At 43.8% G+C, this 12997-nt stretch overlaps 1 protein-coding gene across 1 annotated transcript in view; it reads left to right on the top strand.

Annotated features, from left to right (window-relative positions):
- Positions 1 to 12997, top strand: part of Dnah8 (dynein axonemal heavy chain 8) — a 248314-nt gene that overhangs the window by 180528 nt on the left and 54789 nt on the right. The window contains exons 81-85 of the mRNA XM_021186523.1: positions 1056 to 1174; positions 3802 to 4004; positions 6692 to 6765; positions 9163 to 9315; positions 10219 to 10374. Coding sequence (XP_021042182.1) covers positions 1056 to 1174; positions 3802 to 4004; positions 6692 to 6765; positions 9163 to 9315; positions 10219 to 10374 — 705 coding nt within the window. The remainder of the gene's footprint in view (positions 1 to 1055; positions 1175 to 3801; positions 4005 to 6691; positions 6766 to 9162; positions 9316 to 10218; positions 10375 to 12997) is intronic.

Consider the following 12997-nt stretch of genomic DNA (forward strand, 5'->3'; position numbering starts at 1 on the left):
GTCTCACTAGGAAAATAAGAGCATGGATTTTTGGCTTCTCTTGCTATTTTTAAGTAGAGATCAGCATTCAGGGAAATTGGTCCACATCCGTGGTTCTCAGTGGAGGGTAATTTTGTGCCACCCCCAGCAGGGTATGTGGAAGTGTCTGGAGACATTTTTGATCATCCCAACTCCAAGTCAGGGATGCTACTGGCATCTAGTGGGTAGAGGCCGGAGATGCTGCTGAACACGCTCACTGTTACCAAAGCGAGTAGGGTTAGAGCCTGGGCTCTAGGGGCCCTCGCTAGCCCAGCTGCTTGTCCCAGGAAACCAATTAAAGAGACGGATTAATAGTGACAGGCAGAAAAATGAGATTCAGTGTAGCCACATTGGGAAGCAGGACAAGGAGACCTGGTGACTCCCTGCTTCCAGTCTGTCTTGAGGGCCTGATAAGGGGGTTCAGGTCTAAATAGCAGTCAAGAGGCAAGTGTAGGTAAGCAGTGTAGCCCACAGATGTCATCCTGCCTGTCACTGACTCCAGCATCAACCACAGTGTCTGCTGCAAGTTATAAATCATTCTCTACGAGGCACAATCCTCTGGCTGTTCCTAGAGCCTCAGCCCTTCCTTCTCCTAGCATGAGATTCCTGGGTGAAATTCCAACTTCTACAGAGCTATGGCTTGAGTGTTAACCACAGGGAGAGGTACAGGTGTCTATCTGCCAGCATGGTTATGCTAACCATTCCCAGGATAGCTCTGCCTGCACTACATAATAATTTCCAGCTCCAAGTATCAATAAAGTGTCGCGATGGAGAAGTTTTGATTTGTTGTCATCCCCTATCTCTCCCCCTCCCCAGCCATTTTGTGTCACTGAAATAGTATCCTAATGGCAGTTAACAAAACTGCAAGGGACAGTTACATTGTATCTATGTGATTCAGGTCATTGAAGACAGTAGCGGGTTGTTCTGCTTTGTAAGCTAAGAGCCCACAAGAGTGGCTCTCCTGGGCCCTCTGGAGCGTCTGGTGCATTCCAATCCCATGCAGTCCCACAGCTTGATTCTTGGCTTATTACCCTTAGATATCTCGGAATGAGAAGGGGTGGAAAAACTGGTTTGATAAAGACGCCCCAGAGGAAGAGATCATCCCTGATGGCTATAATGACTCCCTGGATACCTGCCGCAAGCTTCTGCTTATCAGGTGAGCACCGCAGGATCAAGAACGGGAAGCACCACCCACCGTACCTCATTCCAGGTCTGATCTCAGCAATCGACATCTGCTGTCTGGCATTTACTCGCGTGATGTGTCTGTGCGTGTGGAACCTGTGAGGGTACGCGACACAAATGGTTAGAATGCAGATGCTCGCTGGTAGCTTACGTCTGGCCTCTTTGGCACACCCATCCTCTCTGAAGACAGCCAGGCTCCAGAGTCAGTGGTACATGAGTTTCAGAGTCCTGTCTCCACTGTCATGTGTGCTCTCTGAGGAAACAACCCTGCAGTTCCTCGATGATAAATGACAGCAGGGAAGAAGTCTGTTTTGACAACATTTTAACTGTAGGGCTTTCAACGAAAACATGAAAGAAAATATGTTTTTATGTCTCCTTTATCCATTTGATATTGCACAAATCATTCATTATTGAATTTACCTCTGTAAAAGAAAATAATGGAACGTGAGCTGCTGAGAAGATTCAGAGAGTAGAAGTGCCTGCTGCCAAACCTGACCACCTGAGTTTGATCACCGGGACCTATGCCGCGGAAGGAGAGAACCAACTCCAGCAATTTATTCTCTGATCTCCACACTCCTGCTTTGGCATGTGCATAAAGTGCACACACACACAGATATACAGACATACATATATACACACACAGATATACCCACATACATACCTACATATACAATACACACATATGCACACACACATACATGCACACTCAGAAATACACCACATGCAAACCTACAAACACACAATGCACACATACATGCATGTACATATGTATGCATGCACACATACACACATGCACACATAATACATATATGCATACACACACACACACACACATACACACAAAATTAAAACTAGCCTTTGCAAGGAATTGACTCAGAAGCTAAAACTCAGTTTAATGGGGGGGGGGGGCTGGACTATTGAGATGTGCAACTACTCTTTGGGCCATTAAGATGAAAACAACAGTTTTAAATCGACATTAAGCAAGAGCAGTTGCCTGTTGATCATCACAAATTCTTAGTATCTCATAGCTCAGAGGGGCTTATGTATTAGGAAAAAAAATCAGAGTATGTGTGTGCCTATATGTGTACACGCACTTGTGCATGCACACTTGCGTACATATGCGGGTCTCTGTGATTGGTTAGTAAACTTCTAGGGAGATCAGACCACAGAGATTAGCAAGGATCGAGAAGATGGTTTAGGTGGGAACCTGGGTTTGAGCCTCAGGACCCACATTTTAAAAGCCAAGTATTGGAGCGGGTGAGATGGTTCAATGGGTAGGAGCACTGTCTTGCAAGGCTGAAGATCTAAGTTTGAGCCCCAGGACACATGAAAGGGGAGAAGGAGAGAACTCACTTCTCAAGTTGTGCTCTGATGTACACACATGTATCACAACACATACATGGCCCCTATCACATACCCACACCTGCTAACCATCATCATCAATCAAATATATAATATTGTATAAAATATTTTTATTTTATAATATACTATGTATATTGTACTTAATATTATATAATATATAATAAATTATATATAACAATATATTAGATTAATACATATATACATATATATTTATATTATAAAAGCCAGATGTTGTATTGTGGAATATACTTGTAATTCTTGTTCTGGGGAGGTGAAGCTAAGATGATCCTCTGGGCTTAGCCAATCCTATTTAATGAGCCAATAAGAGATCATGCCTCAAAACAAAACCAAGGTACCTTAGAAATGACACAATTGTCCTCTCCAAGCTCCACACATGACTGAACACACACACACACACACACACACACACACACACACACACACACACACACAGTAGGGAGGGGAGGGAGATAACTAACAGGAAGGGGGGTGGGTCAGTCAGGGTAGGTTTATATTTCCTAATGCAGCACACCTGACCTTGCCATTGGACATGTTGCTGGTTGCTGTAGGCCACGAGAGTGGTCAGAGGGGCCTCACTGGTGACCCCCTGGTCAGTGGAGTATGAAAGGGTTGCTTGTTTTCCTTGAAATAATCACATTTATCCTTTACCCACCATCATTTTAAAATGGGCTCATGCCACACAAGCAGGGTCATTAACTGGTAAGTGAGAATCAGCTTGGGAGACGGAGCATCTCAGATCTAAATGATCAGCTGTCTGACATTTACTTACGTGATGTGTCTGTGCATGTAGAACCTGTTAGGGTACGTGACACACAAGGTTAGAAAGCAGATGCTCGCTGATAGCTTACGTCTGGCCTCTTTGGCACATCCATCCTCTCTGAAGACAGCCAGGCTTTGGAGTCTGCCGTATGTCGGCCTCTGTCACGGACTGAGGTTGGCAGAGGACCCTCTGTCGTTACAGAGTCTACACTGTTCCCTGCCAGTGCCTGCCACCAAACCCTCACATGATTAAATCTGCGCTCACCCAAGGATAGCAGAATTTGCCATCCTCTCACACAGCCCCATGGAAGGGGGGATCCGCTTGCTGCCCCTTTGTTAATTAAACTTGTGACTTTTGCACACTCAGAATTAGATGGAGAAAGAGGCGGGGTAGATAGTACCTTAGAACTTAGAACTGAGAAGGGCTGAACTTACTTCCTCTAACATATTCATTTCAAGATCATGGTGCCCCGACCGCACTGTTTTCCAAGCGAGAAAGTATATTGCGGACTCTCTCGAGGAGAAGTACACAGAGCCAGTTATCCTAAATCTGGAGAAGACCTGGGAAGAAAGTGACACGCACACACCTCTGATCTGTTTCCTGTCCATGGGCTCCGACCCCACCATCCAGATTGATGCGTTGGCCAAGAAGCTGAAGCTGGGTATGACTGACCATCTGTCTGTGAAACTTAGCAACACGTCTGTTTTTGCTCTGAATATCACTTTTCACAAGTGATTCTTAGAAAAGTATCCATGGCCAGGCTTGGTTGTGTGTGCCTTTGACTTCACATTCAGGAGGCAGAGGCAGGCATCTGAATTGAGTGAGTTCAAGACCACCCTGGTCTGCATAGTGAGACTCAGGTCAGCCAAGGCTATCTAGTGAGACCTGGTCTAAAACGAAAGCAAGTTGTCTACAAGGCAAAGCTATATTTAAAAATTAAGCTCCCCCCCCCCTTGGATCCATTTACCCAAGACAGAGGTATCTGCACAGACAGGGATAAAGATCTATTTATCTCAGACTCCTTTATCTTTAAGATGGAGGCACTGGTGGGCAGCAGCCTGCTACCGCCATGTTTACATAAATCAATGACGACACTGAAGTGCATTTTGTCACAAACTGAAAATCTAGAACCATTATTTGTAGTGTCTGATGACCAGGGATTGATTCATTTGCTCGCACTGTCCGTTCATTACCGAGTTAGTAATGAGCCACGCTCCCTGTGGCGGCTGTTTAGAGACAAACAGAACACAGCTGGAGAAGACAGATGTGAGCATAACTGAGCAGGGCAGGCCATAACCATAGCCACATTCTGTAGAGAGGATGGACCACTGGCTCAGACCTGCACAGACTCTGAAGAAAGCATGGCACGCCTTAAGATGCAGTTTTGTTTTGTTTTGTTTTTCGAGACAGGGTTTCTCTGTGTAGCCCTGGCTGTCCTGGAACTCACTCTGTAGACGAGGCTGTCCTCGAACTCAGAAATCCGCCTGCCTCTGCCTCCCGAGTGCTGGGATTAAAGGCGTGTGCCACCACGCCTGGCTCTAAGATGCAGTTTTAATTTTAATGATGCATCCATGCGTGTCTTCCTGTAGGCACATGCATGTGAACATAGGTACCCACAGAAGCCAGAAGGAGGTGTTGAGTTCCCTGGAGCTGGACTCACAGGACTGCATGATGTGGGTGCTGGGAACCAAACTCATGTCCCCTGCAAGAGCAGCCAGTGTTCTTAGCCACTGGGCCATCTCTCCAGCCCCGATCTCCGTGCATTGTCCTGTGAATAGAACTGTTTCTCTCTCCGAAGACTCAAATAAACAAAAACAAAAACAAAACAAAACAAAAAAAAAAAACCCTGGGTGTACAGAGAGCTATAGCTGTACCTGAAGAGTTGATTCATGCACTCTAAAAACATTAGGAAAGCATATGAGATCATTGAGAGGGCTCAGCCAGTAAAGGTGTCTGCTGTCAAGCTCGAGGATCTGAGTTCAATCCCTGAAACTCTCTTAAAGGTGGAGAGAACTGACTCCAGCTAGTTGTCCCCTGACCTCCACACTTAGGTCATAATATGCATGTGCATACATACACACACACACACAAATAGTAAAAGCAATTTTTAAAAAAAAGTTCAATATCCATATTTGACTTTGCAAAGTTAGGATCAGAACACCCTACAAAGTGATAAATGTATGCTTTAAGCATCAGCACCAGACTCGCTGGTAAACAACCGAGACATTCCCATTAAAGTCAGACTCACAACAAAGATGTCTGCCCACTGCCACGGTGATTAAGCACTCTCGTGGAAGATCTAGCTAACGTATTGTGAGACTCATAAATAAAAGATGTAACTCCTGAAGAAAAGGAGGGACCCAAAAATGCCACCATTACTCTCAGACAATGTAAGTGTCTAGCTTAAAACCACAAATGAATCAACTGAAGATGATCCTACTTAATAGAACAGTTCAGCAAGGTGACTACTCACAGCATAAATATTTTTTTTAAAAAAATCAATTGTGCCTCCTTGTAAAAATAAAATGTAAAAATTCCATTAGCTTTGCAATAAAAATGAAACAGGTTGTTTAAAAATATCCATTTGAAGAAAAATATAAAACTTTCTTAGTGACATAGAAAGTTAATTCAAGTAAGTAGAGTTAAAACCCATTCCCAATGTAACAACTCAATATTGTAAAGGTGTCAATAGTTTATAGATTAGCCTATAAATTGAATGTAAGCCTAATTGAAATTCAAACATCATTTTCTCCCCTAATTGGATCCTAGGACGACATTAGATCATCAGTAGCATAGAGAAGAATAGCCACAAAAACTTGGAAAGAAAAAAAAAAGTAATTGAAAATGAACACTCCTAAATTTTTTTTTTATGCTGCTGGATTTTGCAAGTAGTTTATTATCATATACTCCAAGGTAAAAAATAAAGCTATTATGATGAGACAAATTTTTATTCCTAAATTTTTAAAGCTTTATCAAATGGCAATAATTGAATCAGTGTGCAACTGGCTAAAAGCAAATAATAGAGCAAAATGAAAGACCCCAAATTACACACACACAGATGCACACATGCACACACTCGTGCGCGCGCGCGCACACACACACACACACACACGCATGCACACATGCATCATGCGTGCACACACACTCTTTTGAAGTCCAACCTGTATATTTTGCACTTCTATCCCATCCTCCTGTGTTTGGTTTCTCCATTTTTCCATGTGCCATACATTTTCTGGTCAACACCATGGAAAGCCAGCTCTATTTGAATAGCAGTGGCTTCTTAGAGGAATGGAGGGAGGGAGATCATGGTAAAATTTACATTTTTGTCATTGTGAGCTTGTGTTGCAGAATGCAGGACTATCTCAATGGGACAAGGACAAGAAGTTCATGCTCGAAAGCTGATCCAGTTGTCGATGCAACAGGTATGCAACCAAGGACCATCACCATTGTGACCCAAGCTCGCCAATTCCTCCGTCCATCTGGTCTACCTTGGAAGGCCACAGTGATTGGCAGCATCCTTCCTCTGATGTTCCTTTTCCAGTTTTGTTGGTGCACAGCCAAATCTTTGGTCATTTGTGAACCCTACATCTCAAGGCAGTTTCCTCCTCTTAGCACCACAGAAAGCTTGCTATTTCTTCCAGTCCACAGCCACCTTTGTCTTTCTGTATCTTTCCAACCATCTACTAACTATCCATCTATCTGTTTACGATCTGGAAGGCGCAATGTCTGGTTCTTAAGGTTACAGATCCAGCCATCTTGGAATTTCATGATCAATATTAATACAAGGGACAAATCAGGACTGTTAAATTTCAATTTTCAGTTGAAGGCGGGTTCTCATTTTTTCATTAATGGATCATTCCAGGCAAATAAAAAAAATAGTTGAGGACTTTCTGTTGAAGTATTGATGATTTTTATCAAAGCGGAATGTTGAAAAGCAGTTGGCATTGTGCCTAATAAATACACAGATCGTTAACTTTCTAGAAATGCTTTGCAGATAGCCATCTCAGCTCTAATAAGAAAGGGCATAATTTATAAAAGTAAGATTAAAAATCTTGGTTTGTTTTTAAGTGTTGGATCTCATCATGTCTGTGGCGACTTTGTCACGGCTTTTCCCTGGGAATTAATGACCAGTGGGGGTTAATGGCCCAAAGCCCTACTTAGGTCATCAAAATCTCAAGCTGGTCATTAATTCTCAAGTGCCCTAAGCCTTAATCTTTATCACCTAATTAAATTCAATAATAAATTATATTTAATTTATATATCAAGGCAATGATGTGCAATTATTTCTACTTGAGTCAAATCTTTGGCTCTTTTGGATGATTTGTCTGTTCTACTTTGGGCAAAAGTGATCTTTTTTTCTTTTTTTTTTCTTTTTTAGTTTAGTTTAGTTTTCAGTAAGTGGAAAACTTTTAAATACTACATTTACCTTAGCCTTCTTCAGGATGATGGTTTTGTTTTTTGTTTTTAACTTTCACATCTTTATCTCACAACGTATTGATAATGGAATTATCAGCAAAATAATAAAAAAATCAATCAAACAAAACTGAACAACAACAAAAACAAAAAGAAAAGAAAAGAAAAGACAAGACAAGTGTGGCCATAATGTGCTCTTGAGCCACCCCAAAATTTCAAACATATCTGATGTTCCTGGATGCTGGGTAAGGACCAGAAAGCACTGGATGCTGGATCCTGTCTTCTCCTAGGTAGCCCATGATGCAGGCCCAGTGCATCCTCTTTGCTATTTAAGCCAGCCCTACTCTGATTCTTTTCTTCCAGTTGAAGGCACGATTTAAATACCTTATCATGTACTTACTGCATTTACCAGCTTATAGATGTGGTTATCTAGTCTGCTATACTTAACTTAGATCAGAATATTAAAATGTTGACTTACTGGGCACGGTGATGCATACCTACAATTTCAGCAGGTGGCGGTCAGAAGAAAGAGGTTTGAGAGTTCAAGACTAGTCTAGGCTACACAGCGAGTTGAAGGCTAGCCTGAACTAGAATGATGCACTGACTCAATAAATGAGTGGGCTGTCTTGTTTCCCTAGGTTAGTGACGGTCTCTGACTTAATGTTAAAATGTGCTTTACTGTTTGCCATTTAGATGGGGAGTCCCTGGGGAAAACAGTGACAAACAATATGATTCAGAAAGTGGCTAGCAAAAGCCACCACATGCATTACCTCTGACTTTCAGAAGGTTACAAGCACTTTAATGGATAGTTGTGAAGCTGCCTTCTTGGTTTGAGTGGATTCTGACAGACCTTAGGGAGGCCTGTGCAAGTATCCAACCTCACCATTAGATGGTGCCCACACTCAAGTTTTTATTTCTAATCTCTGAGGAACCAGGGGTACCAGAATGACACCAAGCCACCAGATTGGGCCAGGAACAGATGGCTTTTGAATATGAACACACACACACACACACACACACACACATATATATATATATATATATATATACACACACACACACATACACACACACATATATATATATATGCATATATATATATACACACACATATATGTCAAAAGCTTTCCACTTCCTGAAACTAAAAAAAAAAAAAAGATCACTTTTGCCCAAAGTAGAACAGACAAATCACCCAAAAGAGCCAAAGATTTGACTCAAGTAGAAATCAGTGTACATCATTGCCTTGATATATAATTTAAATATAATGTATCTTAGTAAATACGGGCTCAAAATAAAACAGCCATGCTTTCAGCAAACTTATTTTTGAAGCAATACATTTCATTTTGGTAAACATAATCACAAGCCGTGATAAATAACTGCGACTCTTTCTTGTCTTTCGGATACAGGGTGGTTGGGTATTGCTGCAGAATTGTCACCTCGGTCTGGAATTCATGGAAGAGTTACTAGAGACGCTGATGGTCACAGAAACCACCGAGGACTCCTTCAGAGTGTGGATAACCACTGAGCCCCATGACCGGTTTCCAATTACACTACTCCAGGTCTGTCACTGAGAGTCACCCCCAGTCACGTGATCTCATGGCTGACAGCGTGGAAGGGAGGACGCTTAGGGAAGACGGTCCCTTGGGTAAAAGTGCTCTTCGCCGAGTGCAACAACCTGAGTTTGATCTTCAGAGCCCATACGGTGGAAGGAGAGAGCAGGCTCCTGCGTGCTGTCCGCTGACCTCCACGTGTGTGCCGTGGCATATGCTAGACCTCCCAAAGAATAAATGAGTGCTATAAAATTTTTAATGAGGGAATGCAGCAGGGTGTATTAATCTTGATTATAATCACCAGGCTTATATAGTATTTCTCCAAGTGAATTCTAAGGCCCTATTGATTTATTGGGTTTGTGCTCTGATCAGTGTAATTGGCTTTTACTCTGTTGAGTTCCAGCCCGCGTGCCCCATGTCATGTTCTTATCAAATATGCCATGGTTTCTTTTTATTAGTTACTTAATTGCATGTATATGGGTTATTTTGACTGCTTCTATGTATATGTACCATGTGCATGCAGGGCCCTCAGAAGCCAGTAGAGGGCACTAGATCCCTTGGGATTGCAGTTACAGACAGTTGTGAGCTGCCGAGTAGGTATTGGGAACTGAACCTGGGTCCTTCTCGAGAGCAGCCAAGGTTCTTAAAAAACTGAGCCGTCTCTTTAACCCCCATACTGTGATTTCAATCACATTCTTTCTTTCTTTTTTTTTTTCTTTTCTGAGACAGGGTTTCTCTGTGTAGCCCTGGCTGTCCTGGATCTCACTTTGTAGACCAGGCTGGCCTTGAACTCAGAAATCTGCCTGCCTCTGCCTCCCAAGTGCTAGGATTAAAGGTGTGCGCCATCACTGCCTGGCTGCATTCTTTATAGTACGTTACAACAGTAACACAACCATCTGCTTCTCACAACAGACTTCTCTCAAGTTCACAAATGAGCCACCCCAAGGTGTCCGGGCAGGCCTGAAAAGGACATTCGCTGGGATCAACCAAGACCTTCTGGACATCAGTAACTTACCCATGTGGAAGCCGATGCTCTACACAGTGGCATTTCTGCACTCCACCGTGCAGGTAACCTGAGAAACAGTGTTCACTGCTAGGAGGCACTAATGAGTTGATGTAGCCACTGTGGGAGAGAGCTCCAGGAGGGCTTCCTGGCATTTCGCCCCCTACTGGCTTAGTACGTGTTTGTTACAGATTTCACCTGTAGCCCTACCAGTCATATGTGAGCTTTGGGGTACAGAGACCTTGCTTGTGATTCACTCTCTGTGGTCACAGCACTGTGAGGCTATTCACAGCAACATGGCCATTTTTTTCCTTGCTGTGAGAATCCCTGCGACAAACAGTCTAAGGGGGAGGTGTTGATCTTGGCTCCCAGTTGCAGATGGTTTTGTCACTTGGCATCAAGACAAAGAAGACACAGGAACATGTGACAGAGGTTAATCACCCTATGGTGGCCAGGAAACAAATCAAGAAAATGCTCCCATGGACCAGACACCTATCAAATTCTGTACCCTCCGGCGCCAACGTCCAGCAACCCAGCCTTAAAGTTTGCACCACCTCCAAAAATGCCACTGCCAACTGGAGACTCAGCCTTCAACACATGAGCAGGGGTGGGGGTGGGTTTCCTACCCAAACCGTAGCACTAAGCACAGTAAATATTTGTGCAATGGACAGGTTATCCAGCATGAAATTTGATCTTGAAAGTACCTGGGTTACCCAAGAAATGTATCCACACCCTCTTAGATACTAACAACCACTAAGGGAGGGTTTTCGAAGTAGGGTTGCCATCAATTTCAAAAGGAAGCAACTGCTCTGGGGACATGGCTCAGTAAGTACAGAGCTTGGTGTGTAAGCCTAAGATTCTGGAGTTCAAACTCCACAATCTGTGCATGGAGGCCCACAGACGTAATCTCAGTGCCGGGGAGGCAAAGACAAGCAGCTCCTTGGTGCTCGCCGACCAACCAGTCTAGACTACTTGGTGAGTTCCAGGCCAGTTAGAGACTCTGTCTTTAAAAGAAAACAAGGAGACAGGGTCTAATTATTAACCCCCAAAGTTTGTCTTCTGGCTTTCATGTGCACACACAAACACATACACATTGCATACATGTATGCACGCACACATACTCATACACACACACTCACACATATATTCACACATGTGAGCATGCTGGTACACACACATAATTGCACATACACACACACATACAAACATTCATATGTGTACACACACATACATGAGGACACACACACATGCATATACATATATAGAGAATGAGGCAGTTGAGTCTGTGTCACACGTGGTAGCTCTGGGATGGCCTGACTCTGGTGGACAGTTCAGTCCCTGGTTCTTAGCAGTTGATGTGTGGGAGGGGTAACCACCGTTCCCTGCTCTTGCCTGACTGTGCTACCAGCTTTCACACGCTAATTACTTGCTAATTACTTATGTTAATTATTACCGATCACTTATTGTCATTACTAACTGCTTATGTTGTAGTTTAGCTATTTTATGGCTGCTAAGAAACTTATCTGTAGATTTTTTTTATTCTGTTATTTTATATGTGGTCCATTGTTGGAAAACGGGATGCCTTCAATTCACAAAGAGTATTCCTTGGTTTCTCAGGGGCATGAAGGGGCTTCTTCCTGTGTTTCTCCTTCCTTGAGCATGGGGGAAAAAGACATGAGCCCTTGGAGTCCTGAGAGGTGTGTCCTGACAGCTATGCCCATGGGGGGGGTGGAGGGGTGGGGGGTGGGTGGGGTGGGTGGGGGTGTGTGCAAAAATCCCTGCATCTCTCCCCAGGAAGTAGGGGAATCCATAGTCCCCCCAGCCCCAGCCCCAGTGGCTACTTTCTCCTGGCCTGTTGTCTACCACCACAATGGGTTCTATGCAGCCACCAGCAGGGCTGTGGGTGTTTCTCTGGCTCTTGGCTGTGGGAGAGCACACCTTGGCTTGCTTGCTTCGTGGGTAGTTGTCTTTTTGACTAAGTTCCTTAGTGGCTTTTGGATTGTAAATTACAGCTTTCCAGAGACCAATTTCACACACTCTTATCTGAAAGCTGCTCCCCTTATCGAGTACTAGTTCCAACACTGCTGCGACCCTGTTATTTGATCCCCCATTCACAGATAACGACATTTTCTGGCTGTTCCCAGTCATAGTGACTCAACTCTTCCATTCAGCTTGCCCTGGAGAGTTGCTGTGGGGAGGGAGTTTTCCATACGGTCAGTGTGCCAACGTGTGTTTTCAGTAGACTTTATCTGACGGTTGGACGGACAGGCCCAAAACAAAGGTCCAGTCCGGAGCCAAACTGTGCTTGCAGCAAATTAGGTGGCGTGCTTAGGTTAAAGCCTAGAAAAACAAAAGTTTCTACCTCCAGGGCTGGGAAGCTAATATAGTGGAATGTCAGGCTGAAAGACTGAGGCTCTGGCAAGATGGCTCAAGTGGGCAAGGGCACTTGCTACCACTGTGCCCGGCTACCAGAACTCCATCCTCGAGCATATGCTGGAAAGAGAAGAAGCAACTCTTGAAGCTGTCCTCTGACCTCTTCTACCCTCAGAACCTATGCTACAGTACACACACACACACACTCACACACACACACACACACTCACACACACACACACTCACACACACACACACACTCACACACACTCACACACACACTCACACTCACACACACACACTCACACACACTCA

This window comes from Mus caroli, chromosome 17 (assembly GCF_900094665.2).
Source record: "Mus caroli chromosome 17, CAROLI_EIJ_v1.1, whole genome shotgun sequence".
NCBI classification, from domain to species: Eukaryota; Metazoa; Chordata; class Mammalia; order Rodentia; family Muridae; genus Mus; species Mus caroli.